This window comes from Syngnathoides biaculeatus, chromosome 22 (assembly GCF_019802595.1).
Source record: "Syngnathoides biaculeatus isolate LvHL_M chromosome 22, ASM1980259v1, whole genome shotgun sequence".
NCBI lineage: Eukaryota > Metazoa > Chordata > Actinopteri > Syngnathiformes > Syngnathidae > Syngnathoides > Syngnathoides biaculeatus.
Genome location: NC_084661.1, coordinates 1,855,618 through 1,879,670, shown reverse-complemented (window position 1 = coordinate 1,879,670; position 24,053 = coordinate 1,855,618). Strand labels below are relative to the sequence as shown.

General features: G+C 40.1%; 1 protein-coding gene across 3 annotated transcripts in view; it reads right to left on the bottom strand.

Moving 5' to 3' along the window:
• Positions 1 to 24,053, bottom strand: part of mprip (myosin phosphatase Rho interacting protein) — an 82,572-nt gene that overhangs the window by 51,541 nt on the left and 6,978 nt on the right. For all 3 annotated transcript variants that reach the window (XM_061809941.1, XM_061809942.1, XM_061809943.1), the window contains exons 2-5: positions 13,849 to 13,926; positions 9,102 to 9,167; positions 3,780 to 3,931; positions 325 to 409 (exon numbers count right to left, since the gene is read on the bottom strand). In XM_061809941.1, the coding sequence (XP_061665925.1) occupies positions 325 to 409; positions 3,780 to 3,931; positions 9,102 to 9,167; positions 13,849 to 13,926 (381 nt within the window). The remainder of the gene's footprint in view (positions 1 to 324; positions 410 to 3,779; positions 3,932 to 9,101; positions 9,168 to 13,848; positions 13,927 to 24,053) is intronic.

Below are 24,053 nucleotides of genomic sequence, written 5' to 3'. Positions count from 1 at the left end.
GCAGTATATTATAATCTACTGTATCAAAAACGACACTGAGATCCAACAAGACCAAAATTGACACCTTTTTGGAGTCAGAATTCAACCTTATATCACTGAGCATTTTGATAAGAGCAGATTCTGTACTGTGATGAATTTGGAGATTTAAATTTGACCCAAAATATCAATTTAAAATCACAAAATTGCTTTATTAAAAATAACTCCCTCAACAATTTTGCCTATGAAAGGGAGCTTCACGAAAGCATCTACTTAACCACAATGCCAATAGCTCATTTGCCCACCCCCAAAAAAGCACTACAGTGCATTAAAGACCAGAAGGCCTACCTGGGAGGTTGTAGGCTCCACCTTGCGTTTCTTCTTTTGGTTCTGTTTATTGGTCCGAGGATACACAACCAACTGTTCAGTCCATCTGAATGAAGGTTTACAAATGTGATATTAAACTTCATCCCCCGAGAGAGGGAAAAAAAAAATGACAACAAGGATTGGGTATTCTTAAGAACCTCACCACTCAATTTGATTTAGATTCTTTAGATTGCAATTCAGTTCAATATTGATTAAAATTTTCTGATATCTATTCAATATGATGAAGAAATACATTAAAATTGTATAAAATTGTCAATTTTAGACTGTAGCTTTTTTTCCCGTCATACAACAATTATTGAATTAAATGCAATTATGAATTAAATACAATTGAAAAATTAAAATAAAATGTGAAAACCACCCCTCCAGGACTCAGTCACCTTATCATGGTGGAGGATTTTGTGTGTCCTAGTGATCCTAGAAGCTAAGTTGTCTGGTGCTTAATGCCCCTGGTAGGGTCACTCATGACAAACAGGGCCTACGTGAGGGACCAGACAAAGTACAGCTGTAAAAATTCTATGACGAAAAATAGAAATGGGTCGAGGTTTGCCATGCCCAGATGCGCGTCACCGGGGCCCACTTCTGGAGCCAGGCTAGAAGGTGGGGATCGAAGGAGAGTGGTGGCTGGGCCTGCAGCCCGAAAGGGTAATGTGGTTCCCCCTTCCTATTACCTCACCACCAGTGGAAGGCGCCATAGGGGTTGAGTGCACTGTGAACTAGGTGCTGGCTGATAGCGGACACCTTTGCAATTTGATCCTCAGCTTTGATCCCCAGCGTCCTGGGACGTCACCTCTCTGGCAGTGAAAGAGCCTGAGCTGGTGTGTGAGGTCAATAATTTCCGACTAGATATAGTTGGACTATCCTCCACACACTGCTTGGGCTCTGGTACCAGTCCTCTTAAGAGGGATTGGACTCTCTTTCACTCTGGAGTTGCCCATGGTGAGAGGTGCAGAGCAGGTGTGGGTATACTTACTGCCCCCAGGCTCGGTGGTTGTACGTTGGGGTTCACGTCAATGGACAAGAAGATGGCCTCCCTCTGCCTTCGGGTGGGGGGACGAGTCTTGACTTTTTTTGTCCCAATGCACCAAACAGCTGTTCAGAGTACCCAGCCTTTTTTGGAGTCCTTAGAGAGGGTGCTAGGGAGTGGTCCCGCTGGGGACTCCATCATTCTACCGGGGGACTTCAATGCTCACGTGGGAAATGACAGTGAAAACTGGAAGGGCGTGATTGGGAGGAATGGCAACGCTGATTCGAAACCAAGCCGTGTAGTATTTTTGGACTTCTGTGTTCATCACGGATTGTCCATAACGAAAACCATGTTCAAGCATAAAGGGTGTCTATACGTGCTCTTGACACCAGGACATATTTTGGACGCTTGGGTAAAGAGGGGTGGAGCTGTCAACTGATCACTAACTGGTGGTGAGTTGGCTCGGTGGTGGGGGAAGATGCTGGTCCGAAATGGCAAGCCCAAATGTTTTGTCACGGTCTTCTGGGAACGTTGGGAACATCAAGTATGTTCCGCGCCTTCATTGCTGAGGGGGCCGACGAGACCTGTGGCCTTAAGGTGATAGAAGCCTGTCGTGGTGGCAATCGCCGTATCAGTTGGTGTATACCAAAGGTGAGAGATGCCGTCAAGCTGAAGGAGTCCTAAAGGGCATTTTGGCCTGTGGGACTCCTGAGCCAACTGATGGGTACCGGCTGGCCAACCAGAATGCAGCTTTGTTGGTCACTGAAGCAAATGGAAGGAGTTTGGTGAGGCCATGTAGATAGACTTCCAGACGGCTTCGAGGAAATTCTGGTCGACAATCCGATATTTCGGGAGGGGGAAGGAGTGCAAAATCAACACTGTGTATGGTGGGGATGGAGAGCTGCTGACCTCGACTAGGGATGTTGTGAATCGTTGGGGAGACTACTTCGAAGACCTCAATAACACTGACACGCCTTCTCATGAGGAAGCAGAGTCTGGGCTCTCTGAGGCGGGCTTTCCTATCTCCGGGGTTGAGGTCACCGAAGTGGTTAAAAAGTTCCTCGGTGGAAAGGCCCTGGGGGTGTATGTGATTCGCCCAGAGTTCCTAAAGGTTCTGGATGTTGGGGGGCTCTCCCGGTTGACACGCCTCCGTAACATCACATGGACATTGGGGAGATTGCCTCATGATTGGTAGACTGGGGTGGTGTTCTCCCTTTTTAAGAAGGTTGTGTTCAAACTATACACTCCTCAGCCTTCCCAGTAAGGTCTATTCAGGGGTGCTGGAAAGGAGGGTTCATCGGGAAGTTGAATATCAGATTCAGGGGGAGCAGTGTGGTTTCCGTCCTTGCTTACAGTGGACCATGTCTATTGAGGGTGCACAGGAGTTTTCCCAACCAGTCTGGCTGTGTTAGGTGGACTTGGAGAAGGCGTTCCACCGTGACCCTCGGTGAGGCCTGTGGGACTGTTTGTGTGGAATCCAACAAAGGACTCTACACTAACTTTTCCATTGTAGCAATGGACCTAGGGATGGCAATTTATAAGGTTTTTAAGATATCAATTGCATTTTGGTAATTGCTGAATGATGTGATTCCTTATCAGTTCTCTTATTTATTCTCAGATTTATAGCTAGGGGGAGAAAAAACAGCCAGAAGATTTTAAATAGATTAAAAAAAAAATAAAATAAAAACACCAGGTTTATATCCAGGTAAACGTCAAAATCGAAGAAAAACAAGTAATGTGCCATGTCACGCCTTGTGTATGGAAGTTCCTGCATAATGAACACATAATGAACGCATCCTATAGTCAGTAACTTGTTGCAAGCATGTGCCGTAAATTCTGCCCTTCCTGATCCCATATTAAGGTGTTAAATGACAGCCCATTTGGACTTAGCTGTAAAACTAAACGTAAAACAAAATGAACACTATATTTAAATTAATCTTTTTTGATATCTCTATCTTAATGTTAACAAATGGAAAACCCTATCGAGGGTCCAACTAAAATGAACATTCAAGGGTGGGAATAACCTCCAAATCATGAAGTCCGTAGTAACGCCGACGGGTAATATAACAATACTCATATGCATATATCCATTCTGATACCTGATAAAGTTCTATTGCGATGATGTTCTACTGTTTATTAAGCTTACAGAAACATGGAGCTCCATGCATGAATTGCAATACAGTATACTGACCCTAAGAGGTAAAGAGAAACTTCTGGCTAACCAACCATAGAATTGGCATGCGTGCTCTCCCAGAAAGCATTGCTGTAGTTAAAATGACTCCATCAAAATTAACATTTTGTACAGACTGGTTTTAATAGTTAAAAAATTTTAACTATTAAAACAATTTTTTTATTGTTTAGTAATTAATTGATAGTGAACTGCATTGGGGCAGGGGGGAGGATTGTAATGCATTGATGAATTGATACTTTTAATAACTCCATGGCAACATACCCATTAATGATCTCCTTATTCTCTCCTCTGATGAAGTAATCCTGTTCTGGAGTGATTATACACAAAGAGTTCTTCTGGCCAGTCTTCGGTTCTGCATCGATGACATCCGTACACAGGTTCATGTTCACTGTACCCTGAGGGAGTGTACTTGGCTAAAGGAGAATAAACAACCAAATGGTTACTGTATAGTAAGCCACTAAGAATGACAACAAGGGTAAACTATTACCACTGGATCCCAAATAAAGAAAACATGAACAAATATGGAAATAGTTGAAACAAGAAATAGACCAGATGTGTGACTGGCCAACAAAATAGAGATAACAAGCGTATCATGTTTCACATTGTGAAAATAAGGATGTTAAAGAAAGCATTCTTTGTGCCACAGAATGTTTCATAGCAAACGTCTTTCTTTAGTTTTTTCATTTTCACTAGCAGATGTCAGAGTAAATCACATTTGTGGCGCTTATCAACAGATTACCACAGCAACTGCACAAGTCATTTTAGTTGAAGCACGAACTGAGGGAAAAAAAGCCATGAGATGCCAAAATAAAACTGCTTTGTGAATGTGATCATCTGTCCAGTTCAGTCTGTTTTTAAACATTCAACAGGACGGAAGATTCTAATACTTTGCCAACAAGGGTACAGTGAGCAAACCTGTGAACTGTTTTGTTAAACAGGATAATATCAGTGAATGTAATATTTTTGATTATAGCACTAAACCCCCACAAACATTCTCAGAGTCTGCTCAAAATCCTGTGCCTTTGTTATCAGGCTTTGTTGGTTTACGGCTGCTACAGATGTAAAACAGGTGCTGTCGCATTTTAGCTCCTTTTAAGGCCAGCAAACACAGATCAAACTTTATTAAGATCTGCCTGAAACCCCCTGGGGGCTGCCAAATATGGCAATTACAGACTGCCTCTTTAGAACGCCAACCCTATGGAAGAATTTGCTCTACTTCAAAGGGACAGTCAATTCTGAAAATAAGTAGCAGTAACTGTCAACACTACAGCAAAGTGAATATCACTATCTGCATGGCAAGCATGGCCATTTTGAGGTTGGTTTCTGGCCTTTTCATAGATGAAATCAACAACATTGTGATGTACAGAGTATAAACAAATGGATAAGTACTTGTTAGAAGGTAATTATCTATTAATATTTAAATGAGATGCTGTGCAATAATTCATTGATTAATAAAATATTTTCCAACTTTCCAAAAGGTGCCTTAACAAAACACACAGATGCACACACACCACCGCCTAAATGTATTACCAATTGCCATGTGACCAAATATTTGGACGATGGCAAAAATTAACGGTAAATGCATTTTTAAATTAGTTGACCCTGAATCAACAAGAGCACCTCTGTAGTAGTCAAGGAGTAAACCCCATTTTGCCTCAATTGATTCATCAACTTAACAAAATACAAATTATTAATTAAATATTGCATAATAAAAATTGCACAAAACTTGACAATTAATTATTTAGCTTACATGTCACATTTCATTTACAAGTTCATGTAGTGTGGTGAATGCCTCCAATTGGCTGAAAACTAAAATTGACAGTGCTAACTAAAAGAGAATGTGCAGTAATATTGTAAATAAAAGTATAAAATGCTTTGGTGCAATAAATATGACATGACATTTATCATGTTTAACAGTTTTGCCTTTTTGTTTTTCCACAAATGTAGCCCAGCTATTCTTGAGACTACAAAATAACTTGCTGCTGGAAATATGTTGTTACTTGCAGGAAGGCAACCCGCCACACACAACTGGATAATCTGTGTGGCAATCAAATGCATTACCAATTCAAGTCCATATCCCATAATTGTCTCCAGCTTCAATGACTTAGCTATTTTAGGGTATACAGTACAATTTGTTTTACTCTTTTCACCACTTTCAAGTAAATAATAGTAAATTTTAAAAAACTACACAATGTTTTTAATTTATCACTGTAGCCAGACCAAACGGTAACAACAATGGTATAAACTGTACAAAGAAAAGTCACCACGCCTGCCTTAAAATTAAGTGTGCATCTACCTCATAGACAAATCCACCAGGAAACTTTTATAGGCTGAGGCAAGGGCAAGTCTCAAGAGTATACCAGATCAAGCTGTGGAGAAGACATTTATATGGTGCCCAGACATAGTACTGTTCATCAAAACCTTTCACAGGAATTGACAGTCTAGCTTCTCCTAAAAGTCGAGGACAAGAACTTTTAAATATGAAACTGTACCAATGATCCCAAAAAGATACATTGGGCTTAACAGTTTAATTTTCATCTTCTCATTTGTAATCCTCTTTTAAAGATTACGAGACTTCCATTCTTTTAAGATAAAATCTGTATCTCTGCCTCATGCAAGTCCATTTATGGCAATTTTTTTACGAGAATGTGCAAAATAAGGTGCACTTAGGGCATTGTTAACATTTATGTCGCAAGAACACCCTAGCATCAGCTGAGCTGCTGACTGTGGCAGGCCTTGTGTGGAATGTCTGAGTTTGAAGCATATCTAACGTTTTCTTTTGTGGTTTTTAGGGGCTAGAACTCTCTTTTTCTTAGTCTCTATGATCCTGGAGCTGTAGGCTCCCCATGTTTACCAAATAAGGGCATTGGAAGAGGAATGCTGCTTTCAACAGAAGAGGATCTTTCCTTCCATTCGTTATGAAAAGATTCCAGTTTTTAAAGAGGTCATTGCTTCAGTTCACATGCTGCTATCTACTGGGTGAAAAATAACAGGTGATGTCATTGACTCTGTGGACCTTTAATCTTCAAGATGATACAGATGTTTAAACCACCGACAAGAGAAACAACCCACTCCTCCAACCTGGTGATGAGTAAAACAAGCTATGACAAACTATTATAAACACAGTCGGAGTAAATGCCTGTATGAAACAAAATTAAAAGCACAAGATAACCGTTTCTCAATCTATCAGCTGCTCGAGCAGCTGTTTCTCTGCTTATCAAGTTTTAGGAAAGAACACAAAAGTAACAAACCCTACAACACTAACTTACTATCTTATCTTGGACCCCGTAATCCCTCTTTCCAACTGTCTGCTGGCTATATGTATAAATATTCACCCCCCAAAAAAAGTTTCTCCAATGTAATACAATCACAATGTATCTTTATAAATACATGTACAGTATGTCAGAAGTTTGTGATGTAAAGTTGTTTTCACATATAACTTCAAAATAATGCACCAAATTTTCAATGCACACTTGAAAATAGACCATATTGCAATGTATGCACACTAAAAACAGTAGTGAAGTCAATATCAATTGAGATGCTGATAAAGAGGATGGCGTTCACTGTTTAACATCGACAATAGTTCCTCACATTTTCACACCATCAAAAGGCATAGTAGTTGATAAATGGTCCAATATAAGTATTTCTTTCATGTTGATGATTAAGAGATTACAGGGGACCCCAAAGAAAATAATAACAGTAGAATGAAAGCAGGAATCTGGTGTCTACTAGCTGTGCAAAGTGGGCCATCAAGTAGCTCAGATCAGGTAATTTCTCAAAGGTATGGTTCAGATTGGTAAATCCTGTTCAGGGTTCTACAGTGGGTAAATGGTAAGAGCTGAAACAACTATGTACTTTAATAGCATTGCATCAGAGCTTTGTAACAGCATGAAAATACACCAATTATTTAACTTAACACAGCACGGTGCTGTATGCTGGCAAAAATTCTCTCATAATACATGATTTTTAATCTAGTTTTTTCTTTGCATTCCACTTACCTCTAAGGTGGAAAAGGGGTGGTATGAAAATTATACACAGTACCAAACAGAACCATAGTCCTTGTTAGAAACAAGGTTCCACATAACATACATCTATTCATTTTCTGAGCCGCCTATCCTAACGAGGGTTGTGGGAGTGCAGCTATCAACGGTCAGGAAGCAGACTACACCTTCCACTGGTTGCCACATAAATCACAGGGCACAGAGAAACAAACTGTTTTGCACCAAAGATCACACTAAGGGCAATTTAGAGTCTCCAAATAAGGTATGTTTTTGGGATGTGGTAGGAAACCAGAGTGCCCGGAGAAAACCAATGCAGGACCAGGGAGAACATGCAAACTCCACACAGGCGGGGGCAGGGATTTGAACCCTGGTCCTCAGAACTGTGAGGCCAATGCTTTAATCAGTTCCTCCACTGTCCCCTCACATAATTCTCAGTAAAAAAATGTTATATATAAACAGAGCATGAAAAGTGAGGAAATGGTGTGTGTTACATATTTCTTTATTGTGACAATGCTTCTTGGCAATGAATATCGTACTGATGGAGAGGTTATATATTTAAGGCTTCTTTACACCCGCACGGGAGGGAACTGCGCTGACATCACTGCGGGTATCTGTAAAAAAGAAATTGTGATTGCCTGTGTGCAGTGGCAATTCTAGTTTGAATGGCACCATGTGATAGACACCCCTTAGCTCTTAACTATTTTTTATGTAGATTATTTTGGCTACAAAATAAATTGTTGGTCTATTGAAATAATTATTTAAAAACAGCTCGTTATATTACTGACTTAATTAAAACCTTTGCGATCTGTCCAAAAAATTAAACTTTATTACCCCCGTAGTATAATCATTTCTGGTATCACCTTGGCTTGACAGAACATAGATGAAAGTTGATGAAGAGCATTAAACTAGGTGACAATATGATAAAAATGTAAATGTGTGGATGGGTGTGGTGTAAGAAATCACAACTGCCCCCACTGGAGGCCTGAGTCATTGGGCAAAACGGATGAGCCTGATGACGTATAGACTATTAAACGTGCCATTATATGAGTCTCAGGCTTTGCAGAGTTCTGATCTTAGCGGTCCAGACCACCAAGCAGCCATTTTCCTGACCCAGTTTTCCGGCCTTGTGGTGTAGATGAAAAGACTAGAGGACAATGAGGTTGCTAGTTTTTGAATCATTGTTACAATGAGAGGAAAACACAATTGCACACCGGCCTGGGTGTCACTGGAAACAAGAGTGGAAACGTATGCACTATTGTCGTCAATGGCACATAACATCTGAGCCTTAACTCTGCAGTGTCAAGTCTGATGATTAAGAAGCTTTGCAATCATTTTAAACAAAGATGCCCTCCTAAACTAAACCCTGACAACTGTTTAGCAGGGCCTATTTGTATGAGAATAGGTAAATCAGAAAATTTCAATTTCATGTATTGTTACCCAAACTGCACGCTCCAAGTATTTCCACTGAAGACTTACCAGCTAGTATGTGGCATGGACCATGTGAGGACTACTTTTTCCACACTATCAACACAAACATGTTAAACATGCATACATGTTTTGAGGTGAGCATTTTAGTACTTACTGATTCATCGAGGGCAAAGCGCAGACAACCATGTTCGTATAATACAAAAAATCTCCGTTGCCATTTCTGTTGGAAGAAATAAAAAAAGAATATCATCCACATTAAAGTAGACATGCTGAAATACATAAAAGTATACATTTTTGGTTCCTTAATTGGATCAGGAGAAGATTTTGACAAGGCCAAGCTCTAACAAGTAATCATTAGCAAACATGACTGACTGTAGCTGGTAGTTTTGCCTGGGCAAGAAAATTTTTTGTTGAACAGCTTTCTTTTTTCTTTGGCCTGACCAATCTTCTGAACAATGGGAAAAATCCTCGTACCGGTAATTTTAGATTTACACTAGTTGGGAAGGTCAGTGAGATTTCTATACAGATTCCAAGATTATCAGGTAAAACAACTGCACAAAAGTAAAAGTTATTTGTATTTGTCACCAATTTACCAAGGTCTGGAAGAAAGCACCATATTTTCAAAAGGAAATTAGTTGTAGATATACAGGGCCCACTAAGACCTAATCTTGCTTTGAACTGGTAAATGATGGAACACCAGTGCCTTGATGAAGATAGTCTTATGTCTGAAATAAACACTTTCAACCTAGACTGAAATATAAAGCTGCCCTAATACTCAAGCCAATACCTTCTGAAAAAAATGTTGGATCAGCCTGCGTTGCCTTGGCAAGAAGTACATCGAGGAGTCAAAATGTACAGTTCTACCGACCAACCATGCTCCCTGTGGTATCACACTAGGGGGGCTGTTTTGCTCAAAGTGGTACTGGTGGACACAAATAGATGGAATAAAAAATGACAACTTACAAATCTACCACTATTAATATAGATATTTTTATACGTGCCTATTAAGTATGGTCAAATGTTCATTGTTTTTCCATTCCGCTTATCCTCACTAGTGTCATGGATGTGCTATCGTAGTTGACTCTGGGTGAGAGGCAAGGTACACTGTGAACCACTCACACCAACGGCAATTTAGTCTTCAATTAACCCATCATGCATGTTTTTGTAATGTACATCCAAACTCCACATAGGCAAAGCTGGATTTTAACCCAGGTACTCAGCACTGTGAGGCATATGTGCTAAACAGTTGGTCACCATGCCCCCTGGTCAAATGTTGCTTTGTAAAAAAATTGTGTGTGCTTGGAATAAAGTTTTTACATTGGTGACACCTTGACCTTGGAATTAACTATTAATATGGGGGGGACTATAAATTTCTTTGTAATATTGTATAAATGTCCTCGTAATTTACAATTTAATTTATTTGTATATTAGATAATCCACTTTCTTCTGTAACATCTATCCATCAAATTTTTTTTGCCGCTTATCCTCACAAGGGTCACAGGGAGTGCCGGAGCCAATCCCAGCTGTCAACCTAAACTGGTTGCCAGCCAATCGCAGGGCACATCGAGACAAACAGCAGCACTCACTATCACACCTAGGGGCAATTTAGAGTGTCCAAATAATGTTGCATGTTTTTGGAATGTGGGAGGAAACTGGAGTGCCCGGAGAAAACCCACGCAGGTATGGGGAGAACATGCAAACTCCACAGGCGGGTCGGGATTGAACTGAGGACCTCAGAACTGTGAGCCCAACACTTTCCAGCTGAGCCACCATGCTGGCTCTTCTGTAACATGTATAATTGATTTACGGTTGTATAGCATTTAAAAGGGCTTTCCCAATCCAATTTTTGAGATTGGCTATCGGTCCAATGTTACCAAAAAAACAAGTATCAGATCAGATCGGACTGGATGTAAAATCTTGAGAGTTTACCACTCTTATATAAGCAGTCCATTACATGTTCCGCTCCAGCTCTTCTATCTAGCACAAGGGTGCCCAATGTGTGGATCATGACTGCGTGAAGAAAAAAATTTATTCAGGTGTGGCCAATACGTTGATTGCATGGGTGGATTGCTTGACATTTAGTTTGACCACTCCTGCCCTCTTCTGACATGGCGCTACACATAAAGGCAGGTTCGAGCAAGCAGGCCTCCTATGTACAGTCTCTCTTGGTTTCTCTATGGTAGACACTGCGATGAAACTGTCGGGAGGATGTAAATAATGTTTAAAGTGCATGTTTTGCATCAATTATTTCTTTAGCCATTGTTTTATTTATTTGCTAGTATTGCTATTCTCTTTGCTGTGGTGTGATGATTTCAGTTTTGATGTGACACCATGAGTGTGAACAACATCTTGGGTCATGACTTGCCTACCCTGTCAGTGTGAGGGGCAAATGTAAGCTTCCTTTGCTTACAAATGTAAAATTTAAATTGTTCCTCACTGCCGTGTGAGCAACATCATATGGTAGCTTGCATACATGCTAAAACACATGGTTGCGTGCTGACAGTGTTCAGGTGTATTCCATTGGTCTAGTTACCCAACAACATTTACAGACTTTGGAACTTGTTGTGCACTAAAGCTCTGCTACCGTTTTTGTTAACATGTTAAGAGTCACAGTGTTACATCAAAACTAAAATTATCACACCATAGCAAACAAAATAGCAGAACTAGCAAATAATAAAACAAATAAATCCATGGGCGGCTGTAGGGCATTGGCCTCACAGTTCTGAGGACCGAGGTTCAAGTCCCGTCCCGCCTTTTTGGAGTTTGCATGTTCTCCCCGTGCCTGCCCGGGTTTTCTCCAGGCACTCCAATTTCCTCCCACATCCTAAAAACATGAATTAATTGGAGAATCTAAGTTGCCCCTAGGTGTGATTGTGAGTGTGACTTTTGTTGGTCTCCATGATCGGCTGGCAACCAGTTCAGGGTGTTTCCCGCCTCCTGCCCAATGACAGCTGGGGAAGGCTTCAGCAATCTCGTGACCCTTGTGAGGATAATCGGCTCGTAAAATTGAACCTAAACCTAAGAATGAATGAAAAATCACTGATGACCTAAAGAAAATTAATATCGAACTTCTGGTAATTAGTGTATCTCTCAAAATAATGAATATTGGTACAGAAAATGTATGAACGCATACAAATCGGCAGTGTAACACTACTCTCGGGCATGTATTCCTCAAACTGTGAAAAACAAGTTACATTAATAATAATAATTAATAATACTAAATTCTTAGTCAAGAGAATGAATGAATGGATGATGGACTTCTGCTTTGTGTGTTGCTGGAAGTGTGTATCTCATTGTGTGCACCACACAGCCCCTAAGAGTCCAAAGATGTGCACAACAGTTATTTTCTTGAGTCCATTGATTAATAATAATTGGGTAAGTTTTTCCTCATACCAATTGTCGTTGATTATTCACAGTTTGCGAGATCACTTGATGAAGCATTTTCTAACATTCCATACTACAAAATAAGTACTGTAATTTCTCGAAAATAATGCACAATATTTTCCATAAACATTTTCAAAAAGTCAATAGAGCGCATTATATTTAGGTATGGATGAAAAATAAAAATGCGATCACATTGTATAGTCGCATACAGGTACATAGTGGTAAAAAAATAAAAAAAAAATCAAAAAAGGTATCCATATAAATATGATATTCGATGTCTTATGTTACACATTTTTATATATTATTGCATTTTACGATCGTTAGCGTGGCATATTTGTTGCTACTGCACCAAACATAAAAAACGACTGCCGATGAGTTTGTTTTAACTTAAACGAAGGCCAAAAAAAATGTCGATGAAAGCAGCTAGTTGTGCAGCCGCTTTTAAAATAGACAGCCAAAGACGTGACCAAACCAGAAGCAAAACGACGTGAGCTGAAACTACGTAGTACGATCATTTTAAAAAATACCGCACACAATTGAAATGCTCGCGTTTTTAAAAGTGCCCATTATGCTGATTTTTACGCAGTTCAAGCTCTCGTTTTGATAGCAACCAGACGCTATAAAGACCGTTAGCTGCTGTTAGCATGGTGGACATTTCCCTCAAAGTACTGACAATAATGAGGCATAAAGGGAAGCAAGACTCTTGGGATTCAAAAAATTTTTCCTCACAAACTCCATGGATGGCACAGAGGATGACATGCTGTGGCAATCAATGATGAATTTGACCGTGATGCACAAAGGTAGCTACAATGGATATTTTTCAGATTGGAGATGAGTCAGATGCTTCTTTTGAAGTCTTGGCTAAGGATGTGTAATGGAAACTTCACTATGCACAAATGTTTTATGGATAAATATGTAATGAAAAAAAATGTTTAAGTTCAACAGTGTAAAATGTTTTAGTTATTTAAGACTGTAATATGTGTTATCATCAGTATTAATAAAATGTTATGCCATCGTTGAGCATTTATTTTAGTTGGTTGAGGGATTCTGTTCTAACAATTGCAGGGACGAGGACAAGCGTGTCCTGTGGCCTGTCCCAAGATATATATTACCACTGCATCAGTACATGCACAAAGATTATTATTAATAATAATTGTTGTACAGACGATTTTTTGAAAAACAATGCAAGTACAAACAAACAAGTACAAAATGAGAAAAATTGAAATACAGATAATTCATAATATTTTGACCATATGGATTGCAGCAAATTGGTGGTGTGCATTGTTTATCGTTAGAAGGGTTTTCCTGATTTTTTTAGGTCAACTTTGGTGGTGCGCAATATCCTTCAGGACACATTATACTCGAGCAATTACGGTAAATTATGTATGATTATTGCAGATATGGGGGTCGAACCGATATCGGTATTGGCTAAAACCCAAGGCTGCATTATTAGTATAGGATCAAAAGGTGAAAAAGATAGATCAGGACAACAATAGTTGCATGGGGCAGGCACTTACCCGCGATCGCTGCATAGGATTCTCAAAGTCAGTTCCCTCAGGGGCCAAGCATAACCATCCACCGTAGATCGGCTTAGCCTGTAGAAAAAAAAAAAAAAAAAAGGGGGGGGGGGACCATTTAGGTAATAATTAAAACTTAGTAAGTTTGCAGAAGGTGATGGGGATGGGAGGCCAAAAACAGTGTACTGTAAATGTAAGACAAGTTTTTGGGTTACAAATGTTACCCCTTCCCTTGCATGGCATTTTGAAGCCACAGAACTCAGCAGGCCTTTAAGTTTAACCAACTCCGTTTGATGAAATGCTGAAGATTCCCCCCCAGTTTCACCATGGGAAACAAGGACCAGAGTAATGAACTGGGTTACTGATGGTATACTCAAAAACAATCTCACCATATGGTCATGAGTCCTCTTCTGGACTCATTTGACTACAAATTGCCTTCGTCCCACAGTAGGATTGTTAAAAAAAACGTGAGTATTCCAATAATCTTTGCTTTCCTTTAACGGTTTACTGAATTAGAGCGGACCAAATACCCCTCTTTGCAACACTACCTGTTTCTTGGCATACCAAAAACATCTCTCATAAAAAAGTCTGCTCACGACTATTATAGCACAGGTCCTTTTCTGCTACAGGTAAAACGCATGCCTGGCATGGAACTATATGTCATGCTCGTACTTGTATCGCCGTGTCAGTGTGAAATTAAGTGGTAGGACGTGAAGTGAATTTAATAATGTACCTACACCAATTCTAATATGCCGTATTAGGTAATGAATTTACACTGTAAAATGTCTGTCATACAAAGCATTGATGATCACCTTGTGGTTTATTAATGGACATATTGGTTGAAAGGACCAATGTTCCCCTACTTTAGCAGAAATTGAAACAAACAGTTCCAAAACAATTGCTGGGGAAAGTAAAATGCCTAGAAGCAATCCGCAAACAACCAATAAAAAAAATAACCATACTAAGGGAATTCTCCAAAAGACAAGAAACTTTCATTTGTAGCTGTTTTATGCGGTCTACTGAGACAAGAGGCTTAGCTACATCTCAGTATTTACTGTGGAAGACAGAAGTTTACATACACTGTGCAAAAAACACATTTCATCTTTGTCTCACTGAAGTCAAATCAGGTTAATCCTCTCTTGTTTCAGGTGAGTCAGGATCCCAAAAATTATGATATAATTTTGTTAAGTGCCACAATAATGAGAACATTTCTTAGACAACAAGCTAAAGACCTTGTGAAGATGGTGGATAAAGCTGTTAAAAATGTGTCATCCACAGTGAAATGAGTCCTGCACCGACATGGGCTGAAAGCCCACTCACCAATAATTAACCCATTACTCTTAAATAGACATAAAAAAGGCCAGATTAGAGTGTGCAAAAAGACAAGACAAACATCTTAACTTATGGAGACATGTCTTATGGTCTCATGAAACTTAGCTGTTTGGCCATAATGACGGTTACATTCTTCTTCTTTCGGCTTGTCCCGTTAGGGGTTGCCACAACGTGTCATCTTTTTCCATCTAAGCCTATCTCGTGCATCCTTCTCTCTAACACCCACTGTCCTCATGTCCTCCCTCACAACATCCATCAACCTTCCCTTTGGTCTTCCTCTTGCTCATTTGCCTGGCAGCTTTATCTACCAATATACTCACTCTCTCGCCTCTGGACATTTCCAAACCATCGAAGTCTGCTGCCTCAAACCTTGTCTCCAAAACATCCAACTTTGGCTGTCCTTCGAATGAGCTCATTTCTAATCCTTTCCAACCTGTTCACACCAAGCGAGAACATCAGCATCTTAATTTCTGCTACCTCCAGTTCTGCTTCCTGTTATTTCTTCAGAGCCACCGTCTCTAATCCGTACATCATGGCCGGCCTCACCACAGTTTTATAAACGTTGCCCTTCATCCTAGCGGAGAGTCTTCTGTCACACAGAACACCAGACACCTTCCGCCAACTGTTCCATTCCGCTTGTACCCGTTTCTTCACTTCCTTACCACACTTACTATTGGTTTGTATTGTTGACCCCAAGTATTTGAAGTCATCCAGCCTCGCTATCTCTTCTCCCTGGAGCTTCACTCTTCCTCCTCCCCCCTGTCATTCACACACATATATTCTGCTTTACTTCAGCGAATCATCATTCCTCTCCTTTCCAGTGCGTACCGCCAGCTTTGTAATTGTTCCTCCACCTGTTCCTTGCTTTCACTACAGATCACCATATCATCTGGGAACATCATGTTCCAAGGGGATTCCAGTCTAACCTCATCTGGTCAGCCTATCCATTACTACCGCAAACAGGAAGGTGCTCAGTGCAGATCCCTGATGCAGTCCCACCTCCCCCTTAAATTCTTCTGACACACCTACGGCATATCTCACCGCTGTTCTGCTGCCCTCATACATGTCCTGTACTATTGTAACATATTTCTCCGCCACACCAGACTATTAAGGCAGGATCTCAAGACATCAGCCAGGAAGCTAAAACTTGGGTGCAAATGGGTCTTCCAAATGGACAATGACCCTCATCGTACTGTCAAAATGGTTAAAAAGTGGCTTGAAGACGAACAAGTCAATGTTAAGGAGTGGCCATCACAAAGTCCTGACCTGAATCCCACCGAAAATTTGTGGGCACATCTCAAAATGTGTGGGCAAGCAAGGCAACCGACAAACCTGACTCGGTTACACCAGTTCTGTCAGGAGGAATGGGCCAGGATTCCATCAGAGAACTGTTAACAGCTTGTGGAAGGTTATCCAAAAGGTTTGACCAAAGTCTTGCAGTTCAAAGGAAATTCTACTAGGGAAATGTATGTAAACTTCTGACCACGAAGAAAATAATATGAATTTCTTTAAGAAATTCTCTCTCATTATTGTGGAATTTAACTCAATTAAATACTTTTAGTGAGCCTGACTGAACTGAAACAGTAGAGAGTTAGTCTGATTTGACTTCAGACAGTGAGACAAAAAAAAAAAAAAAAAAAAAAAACATTTTTCCACAGTGTATGTAAACTTCTGGCTTCAACTGTAGAATTTTCCAAGCATATTTTGCTAAATATCTTTCACCAGATACACAGCTCCATAGGCAGAGCTGGGTTCACATATCAACCAAGCTACAGCTTGCTCAATTGATGACAAGCTATGTTTAATAACTTCACTTATCAACAGCACACCCAAGGCAGCTTGAAGGTAAATATGATAAGACATACTGTGCATGATGTAGTGCTGCAGCTAACCATATTGGAAAGACGGTTGGAGGATTTCATCTTTGTGCAAAGAATTGCAGTAGAAATTTTAATTCATTATGAAAAACGTCAAAGTTCCCTCCCTTTATCTGTATATTAGGCTTCCCCTTTTGGATTACTCAATTGAGTTTGATAGACTGAATGTGAAACTTATTTCTTGTCTACAAACTACAGTATTGTGCAACCTTGAACCCCTGATAGCATATACTTTGAATAAAATAAAAATGTTCAGAACATGCACCTCTAAATTTGCATAAAAACGCAAGAACTTCAAACCACCTCAATGGACCTAAAGTCAGTAAATTACAAAGGAGGATAGCTCTATTCCCGTGTTGTTTTTTCTCTTTAACCATCCCACTTGGCAACTTATAATATGTTTCATTTGGCAAGCCAACAGCAAAATAAATGTTTTTAATGTAATATTTATCATAACTGAGCAGTTTCTTAACTTGTTTTTTTCTCCCCACATTTGGTTTCTTTTGTTAATACAAAAATGGTATCGTCTTTAACCACTATGGGCATGCAATAGCTAAAGAGGGGCCTCCTCTTGCACACATGTCTAAACTTGTTTTGAATCAATAAATCATTCTATGATTACAGGTAGTATGTGTGTATTCTGTAATCTCAGGCATGACATGAAACAGTAGAAATTCTGACAAGACTTGGTTTTAATGTACAATGTAAGTGTGAATGTTTTTAAAACCAGGAATGAAAAGTTTTCTCATGTTTTTTTAGAGTATTTCCACTTTTTAATAGTTCTTGCAATATATGCTGTTTTAATTGTACTTGTACTAATAATTGTAATTGTACTTCAGTTTTAAAATTTTATTCAATTCAATTTATTTTTACCCATTTTAAACATTTTATTTCTTTGTATTCAAATGCTTTTAATCATGTAAAGACCATTGAGGCACCTTGTGTATGAAATGTGCTATCCAAATAAATTTGCTTTGCTATGTACTAGAACACAATACAGTGAACCTCCCATATCACGCTTCAGTTTTGGCAAACTTGCTAGGATATATCGTATATTAAAAAGGGATTAATTTTGTAGTACCGGCAAGTCTTTAAGAGTTGCGTGCCCTTAGCATACATAATACCACTTTGTTTCATAAAATCTCAGTCATCACTAAGCTCAACTGCAGGGGTGCTAAAACATAATTATGAGAAAGAATATGGCCCACCACACAATGCGCAATGTAGCCGAACCAGACTTGAACTGGACCATCTCAAAAAATGTAACCACTGTGAGCAACATCAGGTGTGGGTCATCCATTGAAGTTAAATGGCTTATTAAAAGAATGAAATTACAGCATTTACATTACCGTCAGAACACTTTTATTTAGAATACCATATTTTCCGCACAATAAGGCGCACCTAAAAGCCTTTAATTTTCTCAAAAGCCGACGGTGCGCCTTACATATGGATCACTACGATCTTTTAGTGCAGCTCCATCTAATGGGATGCATAACGTAACCCCAACCTCAACTGCAGTGTCTATTCTATGCGCCTTATAATGCAGTGCGGCTTATATATGAAAAAAGTTTTAGAATGGGCCGTTCATTGAAGGTGCGCCTTATAATGCAGTGCGACTTATAGTGTGGAAAATACGGTAAGTGCTTTTGCACACTTACAATGAAAATATCAAACTTATGTTCTTTTAACTACACAAAAATATTCAATGCTGACCAAACCAACCCAACTATAAACTATACAGTAAATTTGAAAGCCCGTTTCCAAATTTAATTCTTTTTTTAAATCGACAATATCACTGTCTTTTCTCGATGTGAAATTTAATTATTGCTTGCACAATATCTTTTGCAGTGACATGGTGACAACTGAATTATGCTCCCAAACAATTTTATGGTGAATGTTATTTTTAAAATACAAAACTAGCTTTTTTTATTTTCTGTGTTGTATGTGCTTTCATCCTTGATGAAGGTGTGCCAATGGGGACTTTTAACATTACACACCGTCTCATCGTGCACTATTTGATTGTTTGAATTAAAAAATTCAAAGGAATAACTTCTGCTACGTCCAATTTCTGGTATACGCTGTAACTTTGCCATATGATTGTGAATTTGTTGAACTGACAGCAGAGATGCATTCTTGTTGATGGCTAGGAGAATATTGTCGATGAGAGATTTGTTTACCAGTGTCAGCTCGTTCCTTTTCTCTCTGTCTTTGGCACTCTCACCCTTCTCTTGTTACACCGTTGAAGCTCGGTGGGGGGGAACAATAATGGCATGAAGCACCGGTTTGCTGCTTGAAAGGCTTTATTGGCTCCTTTGAATACTATTCTACCCTGGTCGCTGTCACAAAACTTTTACTCTCCACACTTGCACCTGCATGTGCTCCTTTTCTCCTAGTTGTTTTTTTTTTTCTGCTGCACACGCCTGCGCAGTCCCGCCTCACCCACATAGACGCACAGGCCCACACACACCGAGCTTGTTGTCACAATACTGTACCAGTAACAAGACCCTTCTCATTCGAAAAAGAGAAAATCTCGTGCAGTGTCACCGCTCTTTTATTTGCACAAATTCCGACAGGCACCAGAATTTGCACCACAGGATAACATGTTTTTTTTTTTTTACTTTAGACATAAGCAGTGTCTTTACCTTGTCTTTCCTCTAAGTTGCCCAGTCTGCTTTGCTTAGTAATCACGGGTGGTGGGCAGTGCATAAGAACGTGATCATGGTCAACAATGTTGACACGCTGCACAAGTACGTATGTGAATTGGATGGATGTAGCAGCCAGTCACCCCACACTCATTTAATCACATTGCAAAATGGCAAAAACTCAATAGCTTTCAATTCAGGTTAGATTTTCATTTCTTTGTACTCAACGCAGAATGCTTGTGCACAGAGATGACATTAGAGGTGCACAGTTGCGCAGGCGCGCAGTTTAGAGAACATTGCCGACAGGAAACTCACACCTGCATATTAGGCGATTTGATTGAGGGAAGTCATTTGACGTTAAAGCCTGTCAAGGCTCCACATACAGTGTATTGTACTGTATCACTTTTATTAAACCGTAAAAAAGATAAAGTCACCGTCAAGGGAGAAGCAGGTTGGTCCACAGAGATGTGTGGATAAAAAGAAACGCAAACGTGGGTATACAGTAAAATGAGAAGCTCGCCACCATTCACTTGCATGTACCTGGCAAGCTACATACATCCCTCGTGTGCATTTTGGTGGCAATGATTCCTATTGGCTATTTCATCTACATGTACTGTATATAAGAAATTATATATGTGGCGACACAGTATACTGTATATCAGGAATGGCCAACTTACATGATGGCCACAATTCTGTGTTCGAGCTACCTGGTGGGCACAAGGGACCACAATTTTCTCGATTGAGTTTTCTCCGACTGCAGCTTTTGTCAATTATCATCACTAGCTCTTCCTGCTGACCTTCATCAATGCGCAACGGTCTTCTTCTCTGATGTAGAAGATCAACCGATGGCAACTATCTAATGGTGAATAGTATTATTACAATTTAAAACTGCTCTGTTATGGTAGAAGAAACTTGTTTATACAGTGAAGAAAATAAGTATTTGAACACGCTGCTATATTACAAGTTCTCCCACTTAGAATTCATAAGAGGGGTCTGAAATTTTCATCGTAGGTGCATCTCCACTGTGAGAGAGATCATCTAAAAAGAACAATCCAGAAATCGCAATGTATGATTTTTTTAACGATTTGTGTGATACAGATGCAAAAAAGTATTTGAACACCTATCAGCTAGAATTTTGACCCTCAAAGACATGTTGGTCCGCCTTTAAAAGTCCACCTCCACTCCATGTATTATCCTGAATTAGATGCACCTGTGTGAGGTCGTTAGCTGCATAAAGACACCTGTCCACCCCATACAATCAGTAAGACTGAAACATGTAACGTGGCCATGACCAAAGAGCTGTCCAAAAACACCCGAGACAAAATTGTACAACTCCACATGGCTGGAAAGGGCTCCGGAGAAATTGCCAAGCAGCTTGGTGAAAAAAGGTCCACTGTTGGAGCAATCATTAGAAAATGAAAAAAGCTAAACATGAGGGTCAATCTCAATCGGGGTGGAGCCCCATGCAAGCTATCACCTTGTGGGTTCTCAATGATCCTTAGAAAGGTAAGGAATCAGCCCAGGACTACACAACAGGACTTGGTCAATGATCTGAAAAGAGCTGGGACTACCGTTTCCAAGGTGACTGTTGGTAATACACCCTGATGTCATGGTTTGAAATCATGCATAGTACGGAAGGTTCCCCTGCTTAAACCAGCGCATGTCAAGGCCCGTCTTAAGTTTGCCAGTGATCATTTGGATGACACAGAGGAGTCATGGGAGAAGGTTTTGTGGTCAGATGAGCCCAAAATTGAACTTTTTGGTCATAATTTCACTAACCGTGTTTGAAGGAAAAGGAATGATGAGTTCCATCCCAAGAAAACCATCCCTGCTATGAAGCACGGGGGTGGTAGCATCATGCTTTGGGAGTGTTTTACTGCACCTGGGACAGGACGGCTGCACTGTATTAAGGAGAGGATGACCGCGGCCATGTACTGTGAGATTTTGGGGAACAACCTCTTTCCCTCAGTCAGAGCATTGAAGATGGGTCGTGGCTGGGTCTTTCCACATGACAATGACGCAAAGCACACAGCCAGGAAAGCCAAGGAGTGGCTCCGTAAGAAGCATATCAAGGTTGAAGCTCCACTCCACGTGTGGATGGGGGCAACATGCCGCCAGTTGCGCAATTGACCCCTCCGTACAGGGCACTTAACCACGCCTCCTGAAGTGACGTCACGCCGCGTGCGCTGACGTAAGACAAACAGTAAAAATGGCAAATACAATACATTCTGAACTGAGACAGACTCCATGCTTCTGATTTCATTCAAATCAACGATATATTATAGATTCTAAATACAATACATTCTTAACTGAGAGAGACGCCATGCTTCTGATTTCATTCAATCATTCACACGTAGCAATGTTATGCTAGCGGAGAACGTCTCATTCATTTATACGAGACGTGTATTAAAAATCTAATTTAGGGCATATCTTCGTGCAAACACAGTCTGGTTAAGCTTTGGCCGCGAGCCAGCAAGAAATCAATACGTTTGCGCAGTCTGATCATCGCTAAATATCGCTCAACAAAGAATAAGTGTGTCAATCGTTCACACGTAGCGGTGTTATGCTAGCAGAGAACGTCTCATTCATTTATACGAGACGTGTATTAAAAATCAAATTTCGGGCATATCTTCGTGCAAACACAGTCTGGTTAAGCTTCGGTCGCGAGCCAGCAAGAAAACCATACGTTTGTGCAGTCCGATCATCGCTCAATATCGCTCAACAAAGAATAAGTGTGTCAATCGTTCACACGCAGCAGTGTTATGCTAGCGAAGAACTTCGAATTCATTTATACGAGACATGTATTGAAAATCAAATATAGGGCATACCTTCATGCAAACATATGTGTTCCGGTTGATATTAGATGGATTTAGTTGATGATGCGGTCTTCCACAAAGTTTGATCCATCGAAGGCATTTTTCGTACTGGGTCTTCGGTTTTGGAAAGGGTACGAATCGAACTCCACCAACTAGCCTTTCAGGATACCTGTCGTCACTATTACAAAGTCCGTGACTACACCTCTTAACCATATTTTTTGTTAAATAACCCAAATACGCGATAAAACGCTAACTAAACCTATACTGGACCATGCAATGTTGTCTGAGAAAATGGCGGGAGCAAAAACGGGCTTTGGTTTATGCAGATCTCTGGCCTCTGATTGGTCAGTGACGCGGATTGCGCAATATCCACGGAGGGGTCAATTCTACTGTATATGGTGTACTTGACGACAGTATAGTGGTCTCAAAATGTTTACACACGTGTGTGTATATATATATACACACACACACACACATATAGATATACACACACACACACACACATACACAGTCACTCGCATTTGACGAGCATGATCACAGTTGCGCGCCTCTGTGTTTGCAAATCTGCACAGTCGAGCACGAAAAATCAGGCAAGTAAAATTTGCTACCAGTAGAAAAAATAGCGATTGAAAGACGTTGCTCATTTCGGTGAGTCTTGACATTAATTTACGTGTTTATTTCATAAACGTTAACTAAACAAGCCTCCGCCAAAACAATTAGCATTCACCCGGGAATAGGAAATGCAACCATAACCATACTGAGAACGTGCGGAAGTTAGGCATAAAGCCCATGTTCAGAGCTGCTTCACGTAGCGCGACTGCATTTACGTCGGATGTCATCAACATAATGAGCCATGTCAAAGGAAATTCAGTAACACCAGGGGTGCTCATTGCGTCAATTGCGAGGCCGTGTGACGGCCTGCTTCCCCCCAAAAAAAAGACACAAAAGACACCTCGTCGCTTGATTCAAGTGTGGCCAATACGTCGAGCGCGCGCACATAAAGCCGCGTTCTAGCAAGCCGGCCTCCTATTTACGGCAATCCCGCAATGCGTGCCACCCCTCCCACAACAATACATCACGATTACTGACAGTAATGTTTGTTACAATGTATCGCTAGCTTGTTGCCACTAAAGCCAATTATGTTGAACTAATCTTTCACCATTTTCAAAACATTGCTGGTACAGACCGTTCGCGTTTATTCCTTGACAGGCCAGTGCATTTAACTTTTCTTCAGATCAAGAATTTTTATTGATGAAAAATTTTAAATACAATTTTATATCATTTTCTACTAATATCAGTTGAAATTGGAAATTATCATTTCTGAGTTTGAAATTGTTTTCTTCTATTTTAGTTATACATTTGTGTATTTATTTTCAATTTACAGTTATGTTATATTAATCCAGTAAATTATTTTAAGGTCTTGAGATTCCATCCCTAATCACACTCCCAACTTTATCTGCGGGCATGATTAATGAACCACACCTGTAACTATATCTGCGAGCATGACTGACTACACCCGTACATTTTCAAATGTGAGT